Raw genomic sequence first — 21,631 nt, 5'->3', positions numbered from 1 at the left:
CTTTTCCTGTAAGCCCCTATGGAATGTTACTCCAGAGAAGTGAAAGAAGGTGTCACATTTAGGTCTCTATATTATAGAAAGGATTTTTTCAGAGTCCAGGAATTCATTAATTCTTTGAACACTACTAGGGAATTCTACCCAGATTACTGAATGGCTTACCATCTATCAGTCCCTTTCATTCCAATGTCACAGGAGGAGCTTACAGGTTTTTATGGTCAAAGTCGGGTATTCCAGCCTGTCTGAGCATTTTGTCATGTAGAAGCAGTTGCTTTCTAAATAAAGTCAAATAGAAGGGAATGCGGCAGAGAATAAGGAGCTTATCTATGTAGAACAAGCCTAAGTGTGTGGAAGAGAGAGAAAAATACTGTAGCACAGTGGGAAAAATCCTTGACACAAACAAGAGTATTAGCAGGACATGTTTGTTCTTGACCTGAACACTATAATGCTTCCAAGCGGGGAACATGCTTTCATTAGAAATAGACATTAATCCTAATTCTTCTGAGATGAACTTCAACTGATTTGGAATTCAGATAAGCCTTAAAGCATTCACATATTTGAGGATTATCTAAATTTTTCCATAACTGGGGGTCTCATACTTCTTGGCTTCCATAAAGCTGAGGTTACCGTGTACACCAGGGACTCTTTGCCATTCTCTTTTCCAGCCCCCTAATCACCCTGTATGCTGGGTGAGCACCCCTTCTCCTAGATTTTGTATATACCCTAGCCCCCAGATAGCTTTACACTATCTCTGTATTAGCTTTTGAACTCTACTGCTCCTTCCTAAATATCTCTTTCTGATGAGTTTTCAGTGACTCTGTCTACTTTTTTCATACGAAAGGACTTTTATGCTACAGCTCTGTGCTAAGGCTCTGTGTTGCACCACTTTCCTTGTGGCACATATCCTGCTAGTCTCTGGGATCTGTACTGCTTCCTGCTCTTCTAGGCCTTCTGAAGGCCTAGTTTCCCAGCCCCACTTACATCTCACTGTTCAGCCCCTTTTCATTTCACCTCATATTTTTTAATCTGGGATAAATTATTTAGTTTACAACTTCAGAATGCCAATGCAGAGAAAAGGTTTAACAACAACAGACAACAGCCAATCAGTACTTGGTGGACACTCAGCAGTTACCCACCACTTTCTCCTTTTCCCTCCCACAATCGTGTTTTGATTCTCCATCAAGGGAGAATCATCCTTCTCAGCCAGCTGTTCCAAATTCCTACCCCTCACATACATTTTACGGAAGACATTACCATATGGTGATACTATGTTGAGACTAACAATGGAAGGAGGAAGATCTATCTAGCATTGCTTTCACTAGTCCATAGTAATTTTAAATTAGGTTCACATGGGATTTTAATAGAATTCTTTATAAATTGTAGACTCTTAATAATCAGAGATATAAAAGATACTTTTTTTTTACCTTCTCACTGAGTCCACCTGTATCTTAGAACTTACAGAAATAATCTAGTTATGTACAAAATGTGTTAATGGAGATTCACAAATACACAAAGTATAATTTCCACTCATACTGGTGCCCCTGCTAATAGTCTAAGTATCCCTATCTAGGTTATGTATGGGATGGTGAGAGTTAAAAAAAAAAACCACCAGCAAATGAAGGATAAGGAAAAAATTCATGTTGGGGTGAGAATTTTTCATGTTCCTTATGCACTTTAAAAAAGAGCTGCCAAAAGGTCAATGTTATAAAAGAGGGAAGCAAAATAGATAATATGGACAGCTGAAATGTACTATACCTGTAGACCTGATTTTTCAGAAACTGCTACTTTGCAGGAAAACCTAGGAGAAAATAATTATTTTTTTAAAGTAATTCTCCCATAGGAGAGCAATTTCTCATGCAGACAAGTGCCAATATAATTAACTCCTTGGCATTATTTCCTTGCAGAACAGCTGATAGCAAAACCCAGGATAGCCTACTTGCCCTAGAATACAGATAATTTATCTTCCAGACATACAAAGCTGTATTGCTTCAGAGAAATATTTACAAACAATGAGAGCAAAAGAGTGAAGTAAAGTGTTGGTGCACAGATCTAAGAGCGGTATTTAACTTTATAAGATCTGAATACAACACACAACTGTTAGATTGCATCATGCTTTGTTACTGCTGGGCACCTTGCACTGAATTTTCCATGCAGGCAAAATGTGTGTAGAATGGTACCTACATATCAGCCTGCTTTGCTGTAAGGACAAAGGGCACTTTGATCCCAGTTCAGGAGATTACTGTACTAGAGATTTTTTTTTTCAAAAATCAACTTTGCCAAAAGAGAACAACTGCATAAAGCAGCCTGAAGGCATGAAAGCCCCTGGAGAATACCATCCATGATTTCTCTTTAAAACCTTCATCATAATCTTATTCAAGTTAAGGGGCAAAACTGCTTTTTATTAGAATACTGTGAAATCAGTAAAAAAAAAGTGTGCCAGCTCCTGAGTAGTGTAGACTGAGGGTTGTTTAGGCCACTGGGAGAAGGAAATGCCAAACAGGGCTGTTTCTTTGTGTCTGAACTAACACAAGGTACAGAATGGACAATTTTTATGTGATGCACCTGAAGAAACCCAGCTATACCATGCCAACTCCCCCATCTGACTTCTCCCAGGGCTAAGTTTGCCCCTGAAAAAGCTCTGAAATGTACATTTCGGTGCATAACAATAACATTTCCAGCATGATAAGGGTTTGGCAACTAGAATGTTAGCCAGATGTTAATATAAGCTACCAGCCTATGCTAGCTGCCTTGGCTTCTTCTGGGGTACCTGGTGCATGAGAGGACTCATTTCACTTCTCTGATACCTTTAGCATCCCAAGGGGACAGATCCCAGTGACTAAGAGGAGACCTCAATATCTACCTGAAGATGAGGAAAGATGAATCATTAGGAACTTCCACTGAGTGGCAGATTTTGTCAGATCCTATCTAAATTGGGTCTCAAAAAAGAAACATTGCTCCTTTCCAATAAGCAGGGGGACTGTTTGGGAATCTGTCCTCCATCAAGGACCATTAGCACCGCTTGAGCTAGACAATGAACAGACTCCATCACACATATACCAAGTCTGCATCCATATGTGGGATCTGATCTTCAGAAAGCACTGAATACATTGAGAAGAAACAAGTGCAGGTGCAGAGACGCCCTTGGGGCATTATTGTGCACAACCTGAGGGCAAGATAAGGAAGATGTCCTAGAACTGGATGGATTTTTGGGCAAACAAAGGTCATTTGTGTTATTTTGTGGAGGGCTTTCTACGAGTCTAATCTCCCTAGGCAAGGGTCATGTTTGTATCCCGTTACTTATTTTCTTTGCTCTAGTGATCCTGCAGTCCTTCCATTGACTTCAATGGCAGTGCTATTCATGGACTGACTCTAGGACTGGGCTATTTACTAAGCAAATAATCAGAATCAGCAGTTTTGGAGTCATATGGGCACCCAATAAGCAGCCTGTTTTGTTGTCGGATTGGCTATAAAATCCCAAATCCCCTCAGCTCCTAGCTGCTGGCACCAAGGCTCACTAAAGCAAACAGAATGGCCTTTCAGTCTGTGCTCTTTGTTTTCTTAGCTGGACTGGTATTTTTCTCTGAAGCTGCACCACTGGTGAGTCTCTTTGTATTCAAACTCAATCATTACAAGAATGATAATCTAGATTTTCTAGATGACTAGCATCCTCCTCATCATCCATGAAATTCTGTAACCACTAGGCTTTGCTGGAATGTTATTTTACTACTGGGTTTTTTAAGTAGCATCTTCAGAATTCTTAAAATTTCCTCTTTTTGCCATTTACTCATTTATTTTAAGATATTATGGAAGGGTCAGGGATCTAGGAGATGTGACCTTTTTTTTTCTGTCTGTTTTTGTCTGTTCATGACTCACATCCCATATTTTCAATAAAGAGATAGCTTTACTTTCTTTGCCAAAAAAGTGCTCTAAAGCACTAAAAATTATTTTTGAAGTATGACTAAGGATTTGTTATAATATAATGAAGATTAAGAAAGGGATGTTCTTTCAACCTTAGGATGTCATAAGTATTTCTTCATTGGTTTCTCTGGCTAACATACTCTGTCTGCACTTATAAGAATTTACTATTTTCTTATTTGTGATCTCATTATAAAGGCATACTTTATAACATTTTCCTAAGGCCATAAGCAACTCTAAATATTTATCAGGCAATCTACATGTGTGTGTGTAATAAAGTTATCAGTATAAAGCTCTAAGATACTCTGCTTAAGAAATAGATGTTTGTGAACTAGCTTTGAATGGCATTTGCCAAAAAACTACTTTTAAGTGAACAGTTATTCTGCAATTAGAACCCATCTTTTCTTTGAAAGAAGGTTTTTGTAGGCTGGTGAACAGTTCCTATACAACTTCTCCTCCTTTCCCCAAGGTCTCCCATGGCTCTGTTGATTCCAAATGCCCTCTTATGGTGAAAGTGCTGGATGCAGTCAGAGGAAGTCCTGCATCCAATGTAGCTGTTAAAGTTTTTAAACAGGCTGAAGATGGAAGCTGGCAGGACTTTGCTACTGGGTAAGTTGTGTGGTCTTATAGACTTTTCAAGAGTCCTTGGGCAAACAATTGAGAAAAAAAGGGAATGGAGCTCTGATCAAAAAAGCTTTATGTTTTCTAACACATACACCACACCATCACTGTTAACAGCACACAAATTCTGGTCTAAAATCCATCAGATTCAAGTGGAACTTATCCATGACTGAAATTTTAATTGCAAAAGTATGTTGAGATGCTCATCTTATCTTTGTAAGAGAATATGTTTAATACCTAATTTTTCTCCTAGCTTCAGTATTAACTTTACTTTCTGTAGAAAGAAAAAAAAAAATCCAGCATTTTATAGGTAATCCAGACTAAACTACCTTCATACACAATGCATATAGAGCTTCATTTGCAGCTGTCATATACAAAATCTTCTCTGTAAGCTTTGTCTGTATACATGCAGATAATAAGTGCATTAGTCGTCTTCTCCTGTGTGACAAACGTGATTGGAAGAAATTCTTGGACCAGAAAGTTTTAGTCCTTTTGTAACACAACACAGAAGCACAAATCTCAGTATTTGTTTGTGGTTATTTCCACAGATCTGCATGGCTTTTGCTATAATGACAGCTTAATACCTACAAAGCACCCTTAGAACACCACTGAGGATCAGGCAATGATGCTGATACCTTCAGTCTGTGAGAAATGTGTGGGTAAAGAATACAATTTACTAAAATTCAAATAGAGGAAGTATTCAGACATTTAACTTTTGTTGCAACAACTCATTGAATCAAACTTTTGAATAAGTCAAGAGAAATCTCTAGTAACAGCAGAAAATTGAAGCACTGAATGAATGACAAGCACAAACATGGACAGGAGTCACCAGAACATTCAACTGTCTTTTCTAGGATTTTTTTCATAGCATGATTTACATAAAAGCTACAGAAAAAAAAAAAAAAAAAGACCTAGAGAAGACTATAAGGAGAGAGACACCTTTCTCCTCAGCTGAATTGTTCCTTTTTATAAAATCCAAAACAAAAAATATTTTTCCCCATTGAAAAGTAAGAAGAAAGATTACAATATTGAAGAAGAAACAAACATCTCTACTCCCAAATGCTGAGTGTTAATCTAGGAACAAATAACTCTAAAAAAAGATTTTTATACTTCAACAAATAGAGAAACTCCATGAAAAAATAACACATTGTTTTCAAGGAAATCAGAGAAAAGGATAATGTCCTATCCCTAGTACTTCTGTCATTATTGGAAAACCAAATTATTTCAAATGTTTCATCAAGTGCTCTTTAGCATCTCATACAAAATACAATTTACAGAAGAATAAGATAGGTGTAACATTATTGTTAAATGCCCTCTCTTTTAAGGCATAACAGTGTTAATGGTTCAGTTTGCAATGCTGCTCACAGCAAGCCCAAGGAGACAAATCTCACAGTTCACAGTTAACTTCTGTTGACACTTTCTATTAGTACACCCAAGAAAATCAAATCACTTCTTCTTAAACATAAATTGAGAAGATTAACCCTAGGCTTAGGTGAGAACCATTTTGCTAGTGGATGGCAGTAAAGGAACATGAAATCATAATTTTTATTGCAGATAAAGATTTTGACCTTTCCCTTGACTTGCGCCTTAACAAAGGCTGCTTTCAGTGATACCATTGACACTAGCTGATGACACTTCTTTGAACTGGGTTTTCATATGAGATTGCAATTTTATTCTTTTGGGGAAGCCAGAATTTCCCTGTGTTAGACCAAGAGAAAATATGAATGCAGTCCAAAAACACCATCTGTAAATACTCCCATCAGGTGAACAATATTTTGAAGTTACAGTACCTAGCAGATACATATAGAAAAGTTACATTTTGTAAAAATGTTTATAAAAGGTTTTCCTTACCTTTTTGTTTGCTTACTTTTACTTTGCTAACACACTTTATGGAATTAAGCAAATGCAACTAGCAACTGTTGAATTTGCAGTATCTAAGGGGCAGGGGAGAGCTAGCATAGCAATAGCTACCTTTATTAAGAGGCTTATTTCAAAATGACTCTAGCTAAAAATACTCAAGAAGAGATACCACCTAAAAATATGCAGGAAGAGATAACTTGAGCTGAGACACATACTGAGGAAGACTTCAGGGCACAGAGACCTGGGAAGCATGTGATTTGTATTATATATGAGCTGCTCCCATGACTAGCTTTGACCTTTTCACTCCTCACAAGTTTTTGGAAATCTAGGTCTTATCATGTAGTTCAAGAGTTGCAGTCACCAAACATAGCTTTTATGCAACAGAGGTTGTAAATCATGAAAAAGAAAAGACTGCAGCATATTTGAAGTGGTTCCCCAACCCTCTTTTTTTTTTTTTAAGTCCACAATAATAGTTCGTTTTCCTTAGATATTTCTTCAAAAGTCTGCATCTCAGAGCATAGTTTATCTCAGTGCAGTATGTGTCCTAGGAGTTCATAAACAACATTATAAAGACAGTGTAGATTTTACCTGTGCACGATATACAACTAAGGTCTAGACAGTGAAAAAGAGGATCAGGCTTGCAGTCTAGGCTGGTGTTGTAGTAAATTACCTGGAAAAGCACAGGTTTTTTAACTTAACTGTCCATCTTACAGCAGATGCTGGCAGTCCACATGCCATTAGGAATAAGCAACCATACTATATTTATTCCCCCACTCAGAGTGCAGAGACAAGCACTGTTCAGAAGGAATCACTTGCAGCATTTTGCTACCAGCACTGAATGCAGAGCATCCTCTGCTTTGTGCTAATCCCCTCCTGGCTCTGAATCACATACTGTCCTGTTGGCAGTCAATGCATCAGTAATTCTGAAGGGTTTCCTTGTGAGACCACTTGCATTGAATGGCTACCACTTAATAACAGAAATAAAGAAAGTGCCATTAACTTCTGGTAGTGGGCATGTGTTTTCAAGTGAACTCTTGTTTCCAGTTTCCCAGCTGTTCTGGATGGGGAGCATCTGCAGCTCTAGGTCAGCACCCATTAGGGAAACACCATTCAAGCTGCATCCACACTTTTTTCAAACTAAAATTTATTTGTTTTTCTGGATTTGAAGATTTTGAGACTGACACCATTTTCCCTTTTAACTGGTTTTTGTCTGGACTACCCAACTTGCAAGCAGAAGTACATGGATTGTTTACTTGTTCTCTGAACACTTCTGCAGTATCTCAGCAATTCTGTTTCACAGTTTCAAGGACACTTGCCAATGAATTCTTCCTCTTTCTATTAAAGCAATATAGATTAAACCAGGAATTACTAATTAAACTAAAGGAAAACAGATGTGTACACTTCACAAATTGCCTGTGAGATATGTTTCAAATAGGGCTTGGATTCTCTGCTGGTTTGGTCTGCCCTGAGTACAGCTGATTACACTTGGACCAGTGAGACTTTTGTCAGTCTTGACATATAAGAAAATATGAAAATTATCATGGGATTTTCAATCCTGCTCCCTCTTAATTTAAGCAGAAGGTCTGGCATTCAGTCTTTTTCATTCACCACCATTAACCAAAAATAACAAATAAGATGAAAGAGGAGGCAATGACTGGGAAAGAAAAGCTCCGATAATGCCCCTGATTCTGTCTTGGATAAGCAGTGCTTTCTTCACATCCTCTCTTCCTCCTCAAGCTTTGTTGTTTGCTGTCTAGACTGTTACTCCTTGCCATAAGACAAGAAAGTTCTACTAGTTCTTCCAGTCGAAACTTTCTTCATTTTTCCTTCAATTATATCATGTGGTTATGAAATGCTATAAATATCAAATAAATATTTCCAGCAGAAAAAAGACCCCAACAAAAACAAACAAACAAACAAAGGTTAAAAAACCCTGGAAAAACAGAAAAGAGATAAACAGTGTTTAGGAGCTACGTATGTAAATATTTAAAAAGCTGTCATACAAATCTTGAAAATCTTCCTTTTAAAACAAGTAGTGTACAATGCCAGCTATACTTCCCTCTTACTCCTGGACTTCCTTCCCCCACAGTTTTTTGTTATGAGATGAGTACATAATCTCTGAGCTGGGAATTCCTCATTTATATGGTACCCCGTGGAAAAGGCCCTTGCTCTTCAACCAAGGCATTATAATTCAAATTAATAAAATCTTGTGATGTTAAATTGCTTTTTCAAGACACTACCACTCAGGGTCACATAAAATCACATCAGTGTATAAGCATACAACTTATAGCCTCAGTGCTAATAACTAGAGAACAGAATAACTTTCCACTAAAATTTCTCTTTTCTCCTTAATTATATTTTGAGATTTGGCATCTTGCCTCTCATCATGACAATCCTCTTCCTAAGACTCTAACATTTTGTTTCAGAGGGCACTTGGTACATGTTAGTAAAAGAGGGACCTTAAACCAGGCAGTTTTGATTTGTAATGTAGATGGATGAGTTGGTAGCAATGGCAGACTCTGCAATATGGAAACATACACTATGTAGAAGGAGGGAATCAATGCAGAATTTGGCACATTTGCTATTTAAGATTGCACATTGACTGTTTCTGAATAGCATCTAAATAAAAGTATAAAATATTTATACAGATATTTTATCATTGCAGGAAAACTACTGAGTATGGGGAAATCCATGAGCTCACAACAGAAGAACAGTTTGTAGAAGGAATATACATGGTTAAGTTTGACACCAGCTCTTACTGGAAGGGGCTTGGGCTTTCTCCGTTCCATGAATACGCTGATGTAAGTAGTTGCAAATATACTTAATAACCTGTATACACTGACTGTGTAGCGGAATCAGCTGGAAAGAACAAATACAGTCCTTTAATACAAAAGGAGCAGCATCATTCAGTGAAATGGTTTGCTGCCACACAACACTGGACAAATAAAGGCAGTAAAAACTAAGTAAAAACTCAGCCAAAGGAAGTAGCCAACTTCCCTGCAAATACTGATACAGCTTTTCCAAAGTGGAGCTGTGCCCGTTAACCCAGTCACACCAGTAGGGATCTTTGTTCAAAAAGAGCTACATTATTCAAAAGCAGACAGGATTTATCAAAGCAAACAAGAAAATAAAAAAGGTACAGACCTGTAGTTATGGGAAAAAAACCCCAATTCTTTCTGGTGCGTCATTTTTTTAATAATGTTCAGTACTAAAATATGCAATTAAAAAAAAAGAAAGCATAAAAATATAAAGAAATAAGCATAGTGGGAAAGGAAAAGTTAGTTATTTCATCATACTCATATTTCATAAGCAGGCCAGCAATATAATCATGTCCTGTCCCTCCTTTTGCTTTCAGACCTACACATTTATTTTGTGCTCTATTCTACTACATTTACATAGCACTTCCAAAAATCTGTTTAAATTCTTGCGGCTTAATCTGTCATTAAACTTGAGTTTCCCCAATTTAAGTAGTCTGGAATAGCTACTGGTAGTGTTGTAGAACATTTTAAACCACAAGTTTATGAAGCTCTGAGGAAAATTAAAACTAAGGACTGAGGCCCAGGTCCATAAAAGTCTGAGGTGCAGTTTGGGTGATTTAGGTCAAATAAACAAACCTCAAAAATATTCCCTAACCATTTGGGTGTCTGAAAGTTGTAACTGCTTTGCCTCATAAGGTGCTTAAAAGTGCCAGGTTGAGACTGTTCCAGCCAGGCTGTTGAATAAGATTTTCCTTAACATAATACCCTACAGGTCAGCAAACTAGCCTGGGAAGTGTGTAGAGTTCAGTAACTCTGTGTCTGCGTACAAGGTAACTGAAGCCTATGGTCCTCACATCCCAGGAGCTTAGACTTTGTCAGGACTGGGACGTAGGAGAAAACTCGCTAGTCCTCTTGTAGAAAGTACATCATGGTTTAGAAAATAGATCAAATAATAGGCTAATGAGAGCCAAAGAAAGCTTGAGCTTGACCCAGGTGATGACATTTTCCTGGCAACTGGGTGTTCCAAGCTCCAAGGGACTGATTTGGAGAGCAGCAAATTAGAATTGCCTTAGGGCAAGGGTTTTCTCTTTGTTCTGGCAAGTCCAGTCATTCAGTTCTCAATGCAAGAACTGACCCATCACCAGTAGTGCTAAAAACAGGAGGGGGCACTGAAGTACAGAAAGCAGCTTTGGGCTCCAACTTGTACCTTGCTTGGACACCTCACACAGAGGTTCTATTTAAATTCACCAGGCGGAATTTCACCCCAGTCTTTCTTATTGGTCACTTGAGATACCTCCCCCTCATTCTCCCTCTCCACATCCACAAAGTAGTTGCCTGGCTCAGCTGTAGGTATCTCCACCTAGCTTCACTGCAGCCAAGGCTCTTTGTGGACCTCGGTCCAAATCTCAGAAATTTCTCAGTCCTCAGCAAGCGTCACAAAGTAACAGGGAGCATTACCCTTCAGAAAGGTAAAATCACTGAACAGAACTGGCAAACTTCTCTGTAGATGAAATGGCGTGTGCTTCTTTGTTCTTAATATGGTAGTTTTGAACATCTGTAGTTCATCCTGATCACAAGTTTTCTCTTTTCCAGGTGGTCTTCACTGCTAATGATTCCGGTCACCGCCACTATACCATTGCTGCTCTCCTCAGTCCTTTCTCCTATTCAACCACTGCTGTTGTCACTGATCCCCAGGAATAAACCATGTATTGTCCTTACACAAAAACTCTCCTCCACTAGAACTATCATAGGCTTTTAGGAGGAAGGGTTTTCCTACTGCTAACGCATAATGTTTTGCTACATTAGATTGTATTTTTTTTTCATTTTGTAACCTGGCAAACTTCAGACAAGTCAATAAAATATTACTTCTTTAAAACAGTTTTGACTCTATTGGTGCAGTTTTATTGTGTTCTAAGGTATCATAATTATTTTTTTTATTTGCATTGAAGTGCAAAGAACATCTGAAAAATACATGACAGATGGCACTTGATTTAGTTCTGTTACCTCCCTCCACCACCTTAAAAAAGTCTCATCAAATACACTGGCTCAAAATAAGAAATTTACAGAGTTGTGCTACCTTAAAAAATATACCAAATACATGTCATCAAAATAAGAAAGTCATCCATGCTACTCCTAGTTTACACACGGAAGAGATGATCCCATTCTCAACTAGGTCACTGGATAAAAAGGGGAAATTCTGAATTCCGAGCAGCAGAACAATGGAGAAGCTGTTCAAATATGTATGTCCAGAGAACTGAAAGAGTTAAAATCTGTGTACCTTTATTTAAAACTTCGCGTAAACCTCAATACTCTGGTGTTTCAAGAGGAAAGTTTGCTGCTCAGTCAATCTAGGAAGTTCTGAAGTAATTTCAATTAGCACTGTTTCTAACAGCTTTGATATTAAAGTGATTATTTGATACAACCCAGTGGGCTATCCTACTCTGGTGCATTCCAATTAAATCTCTAACAAGTCAAATCTCTAGCCATCAATAAAAAGAAGTCCTAAAATAGAAGCATCATTTTAATATTCTCTTCATATTTTCAGAAATAGGAAAAAGCTGTAGAGTGACTGTAATTCAAATAATGTTGCTGATAAACTGACCAAAGACTTTGAGAGCTTTAGCAGTGATTTCTGTAGATTCATGGCCTATTGTATTTAAAATATCCTGAAGCAGAGGAACTGGGTTTTAAATGCATTACACAAATTACAGAGAAAGATACTGAAATCACGATGACCACTCATTAGCCACTGACCTTGGAGTTTACCCCTACATCCAGAGCTTGCTGGGATGTTGGCATACCAAGTGAATTCACAAGTTACAAAAGCTTACCTTTAACATTTCATTATTTGGTTGCTTTTTCCCCGGATTTCTGGACACTACCATAATTACATAACACTTGTAAACAGTACAAATAGTTTCAAAACAGCACCCATCTTGAAGCATGGAGATTTCACAGGATCCTGATGTTCCTGGAGCTTGAAAACCAGTAGGCTGGATTTGCAGCAGGCTATGTCAAGCCCTCAAAATAGGACCTAAATATGTTCATATAGGTGTAGTCATCAAAAACCAAAACAAAATAAAACAAATACTGTGTGTAGTCATCCATCTGATGACAGGATAAACCTAGTAAGTGTGTATGTATACGTATATGTGTCTAACCAAAGATCAAAGAAAGACAAAGTTTAATTTCAAGAAGTAATATTTCCCTAAAATGAAGCAGATATTCCTGAGAGGAACTGACTTGCAGTTGTACAGGGAAGGTCCTGAACTTTTAGTGACCTAAGGGACAAATAAAGTGATAGGACTTAAAACAGTTTAACTGTGCTTCAGAAATGGTTGTGTAGGTATCTAGGTATAATGCTGGAAACCAACATATTTTTCCTCCATGGGGGATGCAAAATAACTAGATAGCCCAGACACTACCCACTTACCTTTCACTAGAGGTGGGAAGAAGGCCACCACAGAAAGAAATCTCTTAATAGGTAAATATGGGAGACTCAGTTAAGCCAAACCATAAACACAGATAATTTCTCACTGAAACAGAGGGTAATAGTGAATGGGGTAACATCAGGCTGGTAACCCGTCACTAGTGGGGTTCTGCAGGGCTCCATCTCAGCCCCTGTCCTCTTCAGCCTCTCCATAAATTACTTGGACACAGGATTGGAAGGCATACTAAGCAAGTTTGCAGATGACACAAAACTGGGAGGAGCTGTTGCCTCCCTCGAAGGCAGGGAGGCCCTGCAGAGAGACCTTGACAATTTAGAGGACTGGGCAATCACCAACCATATGAAGTTCAACAAGGGAAAGTGTTGGATTCTGCACCTGGGATGGGGCAACCCCACATGTACATACAGACTGGGGAATGAGAGGCTGGAAAGCAGTGCCACAGAAAGTGACCTGGGGGTCCTGGTTGATGGCAAGCTGGATATGAGTCAGCAGTGCCCTGGCAGCCAGGAAGGCCAACTGTTTCCTGGGGGTCATCAGGCAAAGCATCGCCAGCCAGTTGAGGGAGGGGATTGTCCCACTTTGCTCTGCACTGGTGCGGCCTCACCTTGAATATTGTGTGCAGTTTGGGGCACCACAAGATAAGAAAGATATTAAGCTATAACAGAGTGTTCAAAGGAGGGCAACAAAGATGGTGAAGGGCCTTGAGAGGAAGCCATACGAGGAGCAGCTGAGGTCACTTGGTCTGTTCAGCCTGGAGGAGACTGAGGGGAGACCTCATCGCACTCTACTACTTCCTTATGAGGGGAAGAGAAGGGAAAGGCACTGATCTCTTCTCTGTGGTGACCAGTGACAGGACCCACGGGAATGGCCTGAAGTTGTATCAGGGGAGGTTTAGGTTGGATATTAGAAGAAGGTTCTTCACCGAGAGGGTAGTTGGGCATTGAAACAGGCTCCCCAGGGTCACAGCACCAAGCCTGCTAGAGTTCTAGGAGTGTCTGGATGATACTCTCAGGCACATGGTGTGAGGGTTGGACTTAATGATTCTTGTTGGTCCCGTCCAACTCACCATATTCTGTGATTCTGTGAAATTGCTAAGTTGACACAAAATTTGTGTTTCCCTCAACTATATGAGATCAATACAGCACTATTCCTCAATAAAAAAAGAGAAAAATATACCAGAATAGACACTGTTTCCAAAAACACTGATCACTATAGTTGAACTAGGCAATATTCACAGTATTTCCACAACCAAGGATAGAACAGACTTATGTTTGCAGACAAGGTTCATGTTTGTATGGGTTACTTATTTTCTCATTGTTTACTAAGTAAACAATATGAATCTGCATGTTTCAAGTCATATGGGTTTTCTGATAAGTAACTTCATTTTAGAGGCTTTGATATAAAAATCAGAGATCCCATCAGCGGCCCTGAGACTTCCTAGTGGTAGGCAAAATGGCTTTTTCTTCTGTATTTCTTGTTTTCTTAGCTGGCCTGACATTTTGCTCTGAAGCTTCATCACCGGTAAGTGTCTCAGGATTTAAGTCCTTCTAATGATGTAGACACAGTTTTTTCATTTTACTTTAATCAGTACAGGCAAAAAAATAGAATATTCTATTTTATTACAATTATTTTGATTTCATAGTATATACTGACTGTAGTTCTCTGCTGCTGCTCTTTTCTGGTTCTCCCTTCTCTAGTGACTAGCGAGAGGACTTTATGGTTACAGAAGTAGCACTTGTCATTAGACATAGCAACTATACAAAACCCAATGAAAAACAAAAAAGGGAAAAACTATCATATTCACTACACGAAAAACCTCGAGCCTGTTGAAAAGTAACTAATAACCTTCAGAACATGATGAGCAAGCTGTGTCGTGAGGGATGTCATTTCCAGTTGCGAGACTGTTGCAGAAAGGCCTTCTCTAGACTTCTGCCTTACTGCTCTATCTAATACAGCTCAACCTGATGTAAGCAAAAAGGGATCTCAAGACTCATTGAGGCAAGGAAAGAACAGAGCCAAAGTCAAGATCTTCTTCCAGAGGGCTCATTTATTCCAGCAAATTAAGCTAGCAACACAGATGCCTCAGTTTGAAATTCTCCTACAACAGCCTCGTCTCTCTCTTGTCAACTAGTGATGTTTCCTCTCAAGTTCTGATCTTTGCGAAAATTAATACATGACCAAGCTTGTTGAGGAATTAAGACTTTCATTGAGCTCCCAGGGTGTGAAAGCCAAGAAAATTAGTGGTAGCAGTGCAGCCCTCCTTGCCAAGGTCTCACAAGAAACACTAGTGAGTCCCTGCATTCCAGAAAGGGAGTGTGAGGAGTCTAGGCATACAGGCACTATAGATATATGCTGATACATTAGTGGGATACAGGGCAGGAATACAGGCCAATGGGATGTTCAGTACATCCCAGATTGTAAGAGGGGGTAAAAGAGAGGGCTCTTAGTTTTTAACAATCTACATCACGATTCATTTTGCAACGATTACATGGATATCAGTGACTGCTATTTTGAGACCATCCCTGATTAGCACCTTCTACAAAGCTCTATTTTCTCACTTTTCATCTGTAGAATCAGGTAATGGAAGGTCAAAGCCCTGATTCAACTCTATCTTTGAATAGCTAAAACATCAGGGCATAATCACTACTTGTGATGAACACGTTGGGAGTGAAACATGCCATCTTTGAACGAAGGTTTTCCTCTCCTATCCCTGTATAGCTGCTAGGGCTGACAAATCTGATTCAACATGCTGTTAGGGAAGAGTCTGTATGTGGTGCTTACCAAGTTTACAGCAGAATTAAGAAAATGGCAACAAGATATCAGAGGTATCTCAACTCCAGAAAGCTGTGCTCAAATTGCCTCTTCAAAATACAGAGGAAGACTTGGCAGATTTTTAAACAGTCCTCCTACCTTTGATGGCTTATTTCCTGTTGAGGCCACAGTTTAGTTACAACTTCATGCTAGAGATGATGTATAGGTAAGCTATGCCAAAGAGAAAACAGAAATGTATCTCACAGTCGCAGTGCCTCCCTGGTGTACATGGCTACACGCACAACAGCTCCTGACATCTTCCTCCCTGGCTCCACCATATCCAGTCCCCAGAAGGATTCAGGTTATGTTTCTGCAGTATACAGTGATCTTGTTGTGAAAAATATGGTCTCTGCTGTAGATCTGAAGAATAATACTCATTACTGCTTTACGATGCACCATCGCATACCCTTCTTGCAACATAAAAATTCTCTTTTCCTATTGAAGGACTCTCCTGACTCCAAGCATCCTCTTTACATAAGAGTTCTGGATTCACTCCGAGGAACTCCAGCTCCAAATGTTCCAGTTAAGTTATATAAAGAAGCTGCAGATGGATCTTGGGAACTGTTAAATTCAAAGTAAGTCATACTAAAATAATGAGTGAAAGACAGGAAAGGCGGTGGGAAGACGCAAAATAGTTGAAAGACCAGTTCCACATTCTCTTAACATGAGATGTCTTTTTTGCTCAGAGGAAAGATTATGTACTACCGAATTAATTTGCTGCAGACTGCCTTTTAAATGTACTACAGCTTCAACTACCAAAATGGGTTTATAATGCTTTATAATTCCTATGAGCACAAGGAAGTAAACAACCCTTTAATTCTATCATTGCTTCTTCTTCCATTTCATTACAAAGGTTTATATTACTTATAGTTTGAAACCAAGACTATGGTTGGAAATCCTGCCTGTTTTCCTTCTTTCTAAATGGATTTGCACTTCATACAACATCACAGCTTTAAAAAGAAACTGTTTTGAACATTTCCCACATCATATTTGATAGTCTTCTTTACTTCAAGACAAAGGACTCGGACAAAAGGAGAACATTTGGGGATAAAGCTTTCTCACCTCCTCCCCCACAAAGAAGCAATTACATCTCAAATAACAAAAAGAATTCCAGATACTTAAATACTGCCATGTCCTTAAAAGAATTTAATTGCAGAATTTCAAGTGTATATATTAACACTTTAAAAACTCAAAAGCAATTTTCATTTCAAGTATAATCTGAAATGAAACTGGAAAAATTCTTAGGGGATACACAGAATGAACATTCTTTATTCAACAAGCAATATTCCACTTCCACACTTACCTCATCAAGATAGTTGTAAAGTCTCAATAGAGACCTTTCCAGGTATGTTAACAGTCTATTTCACAGGGGGAAAAAAAGTGAGAAAGGGCTCCTAAGGGCTAAAGCTGGCATAGCACAGGAATTTCAAAAGTGGGATCCCAGACTCAGATGCATTTCTAGAAATTCCATAAGAAACTGTACATAAGTGGTTCTCTGGTGTCATGGAGCAGTGGGCTGGCAGACGCAACACTGCTCCTATATGCGTCCTTGAAAAATATAGCTACAGTGAAGGCCACACATAATTAATTGTACAAGGTGGGGAAAGCAATCTATTTACGTTGTCCTACTTAAATTGCCTCACACCCCTCAAGTGAGAAGACAACTTCACACATATTCTGTCACTGGAAGTGCTTGATATTTTCCAGTAAGAGAGTGTTCAGTTTACTTATCTTCAAATTTGACCTTAGAGACTTTATAGGAAGACACTCATCTAAACAGCTGGATGTTGACTGAAGCCTTAATATCTGAAACAAAGAGCAAAGTAATGTCAAGATAAGCTAAGCAACAGTCATGCTAATACTAAATCAACCCCTCCAGCCTTAATAATTGGTAAATAATTGAATGCTAGCAAGAGATTCTGAAATAAATGTTCACAATTAAAGACATATTTGGTATTATCTGAGAAAGCTTATTAGAGAAGTGACCGGTTATCTAGCAATGATCCATCTACGACAAAGAAAAATAGTGACAACTGAAAGGATAAAAACGTTCTGATAACTGACTACAGAGCATCTTGTAAAATACAAATGGTGTTCTATCACTTTGTAATTATAAGCTACATTAAAGAACAAATCCTAAGTAATGCTATGGACAATGACTTATTTTTTCCCTCTGCACGCAATTTCAATCAAATATGTTCAGAAAAAGACCTGGCAGCTATAACACAAAACAGCGGTAGTAGCTACTAAAGTCAGATGCTGGCAGCTCTGATATTTGCAGATAACCTATCTAATAAAAAACTAGTATTATAAAATTTATTTCACAAGAATAGGTTTCAAACAACGAGACATGACTGAAAGACAGCATAATTGCAATATTGCTTCTGGAACCCTAAATGGGTTCAAAAATGTACAGCTTCAAGCCAGTAGTAGGGCTTTGGATAGCACTGATAGCATCTGCAAACCAAACAAACCCATCTGTTTGTTGAGGATGGAAAACTAACTGGCCAATACAAACTGTAGGGAATTCCATAAGGCTACACTGTTAGCTGTCCTAAGGTCATTCATTTCAAATAGCAGGTCTCAAATTTCTAATAACCAACTGCAAAAAATATTTATACTGATAAAACAACTCAATACATTTAAATAAGAAAGAAAACGATGGAAAAATCAGGAGAGTTGACCCTACTTGGTTGTACAGTAAGTGCATCATAGAGCTTTCACATCGCTTACAGCAGTGAAGTTTTCCCTCTGAGCAGGTTCATTTAATTAACTCCAAGACTCTGCCAAGAGTCTGTGAACAATAATGCCAGTTTTTGGCTCACTCCCAAACCATGCAGAGTAGTGACATGGCAGGCAGCCATCTGCTGTGGTCATTGTGGAAGTAGCCAATGCCAAGATAAGCTCTGAAGCATCCATAATACAGATGGACGTAAGCCATTCCAGATCAATAGAAGTATTCATCATATTACTTAAGCTAGGCATCGCTCAAGTTCAATTGCTAAAAACTACATCTTTCTCGAGTTTTGACCAAAATATAAAAGTGTGTTCTTCTACCACCACACAGACAAACCAATGACAAGGGAGGTCTCCCCGAGCTTACAACTAAAGAACAATTTGGAGCAGGAATATACAAGGTTGAGTTAGACACAACCTCTTATTGGAAGAATATGGGTTTGAATGCCTTCCACCACCATGTTGATGTGAGTATTCATTTTCTCCTGTACTTCAGTTGCAAAGAATAAAGCTACTTAATATGTCTATGCTTTAGTTACTAAGTGCACACATTGATTACAAAGTATTTTCATGTTGACACTTCAAATCCACAGTCTCAAAGATTTGTAACAATGTACCCATGACAGAGCCTAGTTACTCAAATAAGCTCTTAGATGCATTACTTACGAAGAGGATATCCATCATTCTACCTCTGCTTATGCCTGAGATTCTTTTTGTGACTACTCTAAACACTTGAGAGAGAACAACAGGTAGAGTACTCTGTTAAGGCTCCTGGGAAAAGAATTTGTCTGTCTTTTGGACTCAGTATTTGTATGGCTACAGAAAAACTTTCTAATTTAGATTTTTAAAGATAATGGAAGTATATACTCTGTTCTGGATGCTTGGATCCTCAGTTTACAACAGAAAGAAAAAGTATAACATGCCTTTTTGATTTGCGTGGGACAAATAAATTGGTTAGAGGAAGGTAGTCCAAACTAGGTACCAAGGGAGGTCTGCTGCAGGATTTGGGACTCCTTGGAGACTGTCCCCTTCCCCTCCACAGCATCAGGGCTTTCCTATGACCTTTCAGGAGTAGCAGTAGCAGCTCTAAATTAGTTGTTTGACAGACTGTGACAGATCTGCTCAGCCATTCCTCATCTCCTTGGAGAAAAGCTGAAAAACATCTGGGTTTTGTTTCTGCCTCCCTGAAACAGATGAAAGATGAAATTCTTATACTTGACAATAATGAAGGTTAACGCTGGATAGCCTTGCCTTCTGTGATAACTGAACTAAAAGAGGGAAGATAAAAGATTTACAGCATGCAAATAAACTGATTATATATCAAGATGATGTTTAAGTCTACATTTGAGACTAGAAATTAATTTAATCTAGATTACAAGAGCCTTCTTTCTTAAAAACAAGCCTCAGTAGGGATCATGTTTTGCTCAGTTCACTGTTTTTTTCATATGCATCTTTTCTATTAATGTTGAAGGGAGCACAAGTTGATACACAGACTGTATCAAACTGTGTCTATTTTAAAAGCTGACACCTCTGATCTCACAACATAAAATAATGTACTATGTAGAGTAAGAAATCAAAGAACAGGACATCTGCTGATCAGGGAGATGTTAATGGGGCTGTGGTAATTCATTCATATGTAAGGTTATTCTCATACTGCGGCCAAAGAACTAATGCAGTCCTTCTCTAACTAGTACATTTGGAAGTAGAACTAAAGAAACTCATTGTTTCATACTTTGGCCTAACAATAATTACTGTCACACTGTTTATTTCTGTTCCTCGAAGTTCAGACTTCGTAAGAGCAACACAAATATTCAAACACTTGAAAGTTTGGGGTTTTTTTAAATAAAGACAATTTGGATAATAAATAGATTTTACATTTTAAATAATGTGATATTCACACTTTTAATAAAGAATATTTAACCAGTGGAAAAACTGTATCTTACAAGAGTCACAGTTCAGAGTGAGAATATTTCTGAAGTGTTGTGTGAAGTTACATAAAATGGTCACAATGGTTCCATTTAGGCTTGTATCTAGAGATCACTTCTCATTTGTCTTATATTTGCTTTTTCTTTTTCCAGGTGGTGTTCACAGCTAATGATGCTGGTTATCGACATTACTCCGTTGTTTTTGTCCTTAGTCCCTTTTCTTCCTCAACTACAGCAGTAGTTAGTGAGCCAGTGGAATAGAAGCTGATATTAAGCATGAAAATTCAGATGTGACAATTAAAACTTCCATAAATGATAACAACTTAGCATCTGATTGTATCAACAGCTATAAGATTTCACAGTAAATCACTGTATTTCTGTATTCTGTCAGTATTGCCTTTCAGAACAAAAGTTTAGAGTTTGAAAAACAAAATAAGCTCAGGAAAAAATGTATTGAAATTCCACTACTGAAACTCTGAGAATAAACCAAAGTCTTGCATGAAGTTAATAAACTACATTTCTTTTTGCAAAGGAGGTGAATAAAACACATCTGAAAGGTGTCTCATGAAAAGTAAGCAAACATGATCCACAACTACCACCTCCTATACTTTGTCACTGAAGCCCACAACAGATGAAGTCACATGGGATCTTACTCAGGGTCCCACATAATTATCAGATAAAGCGACCTCTCAATTCTGACTTTTGAGATATAGAAGCAAAAGCAGCTTAAAAGTAACAGCAAGGTGGAATAGCATTTAAGGATTCTAACTATGCTACACATACTTAAAAGGCTTTCTTTCCTGTTTTCCTGGTGACACTTCCAAGGAGAGTCCATAGCCAGTGTTTCAGAAAAGCATATTGATCAAACATACCTGAAGAAGTTTATTCATTTACTTTCAGAAAATTCTAAAAAATAATTTGTCTCCAGCTGAAGTACCCCCCAAAATTACTTGCATACCTCTAACCATCTGACACTTTAATAGTTGTAAGGTACAAATAAAAATAAGGATAACTGATGATTCCTGAGAAAACCAATTTCCTATTTAATGTCAGGAGAAATATGGATGAATCCTTCTATTCTCATTCTAGTAATCCATATATAAGGAAGAAAGATTACGATATTCAACAGAATAGCAACTCTGCCTTGGAAAAGTATGCAAAAATATTGAGTCATTTAGCCTAATAAAATCAAAAGCTGAAAGCATATAAACACCAAAAAAAGGGAAAACACTTTGCTAGCCTAGCACTTCATCCTGTCACAGCCCAATCTGATATATTTGGACAGGTGTAATCCTTCCTTTTGCTGTTACTTTAGGGTTCTGAGCACTAGAAAAATGAG

At 38.2% G+C, this 21,631-nt stretch overlaps 3 protein-coding genes across 4 annotated transcripts in view; 2 read left to right on the top strand and 1 right to left on the bottom strand.

Moving 5' to 3' along the window:
- The window catches only part of B4GALT6 (beta-1,4-galactosyltransferase 6), a 72,666-nt gene that overhangs the window by 17,994 nt on the left and 33,041 nt on the right, over window positions 1-21,631 (bottom strand). The window contains exon 9 of one of the 2 annotated variants that reach the window (XM_032703824.1): window positions 7,562-7,728. The exons of the other annotated variant lie outside the window; for it this stretch is intronic. Coding sequence (XP_032559715.1) covers window positions 7,674-7,728 — 55 coding nt within the window. The 3' untranslated portion in view covers window positions 7,562-7,673. Of the gene's footprint in view, window positions 1-7,561; window positions 7,729-21,631 lie in introns of those variants that run through there. 2 annotated transcript variants of the gene reach the window in all.
- Window positions 3,421-11,249, top strand: LOC116794784 (transthyretin). The gene is made up of 4 exons (XM_032703846.1): window positions 3,421-3,594; window positions 4,382-4,521; window positions 9,059-9,194; window positions 10,965-11,249. The coding sequence occupies exons 1-4, from the start codon at window positions 3,526-3,528 to the stop codon at window positions 11,070-11,072; spliced, it is 453 nt and encodes a 150-aa protein (XP_032559737.1). The 5' UTR covers window positions 3,421-3,525; the 3' UTR covers window positions 11,073-11,249.
- LOC116794792 (transthyretin-like) lies at window positions 14,212-20,848 on the top strand. The gene is made up of 4 exons (XM_032703857.1): window positions 14,212-14,341; window positions 16,076-16,206; window positions 18,699-18,834; window positions 20,446-20,848. The coding sequence occupies exons 1-4, from the start codon at window positions 14,273-14,275 to the stop codon at window positions 20,551-20,553; spliced, it is 444 nt and encodes a 147-aa protein (XP_032559748.1). The 5' UTR covers window positions 14,212-14,272; the 3' UTR covers window positions 20,554-20,848.

Source organism: Chiroxiphia lanceolata, chromosome 1 (assembly GCF_009829145.1).
Source record: "Chiroxiphia lanceolata isolate bChiLan1 chromosome 1, bChiLan1.pri, whole genome shotgun sequence".
Classification (NCBI taxonomy): Eukaryota; Metazoa; Chordata; class Aves; order Passeriformes; family Pipridae; genus Chiroxiphia; species Chiroxiphia lanceolata.
This window is presented reverse-complemented; position numbering and strand designations above follow the sequence as displayed.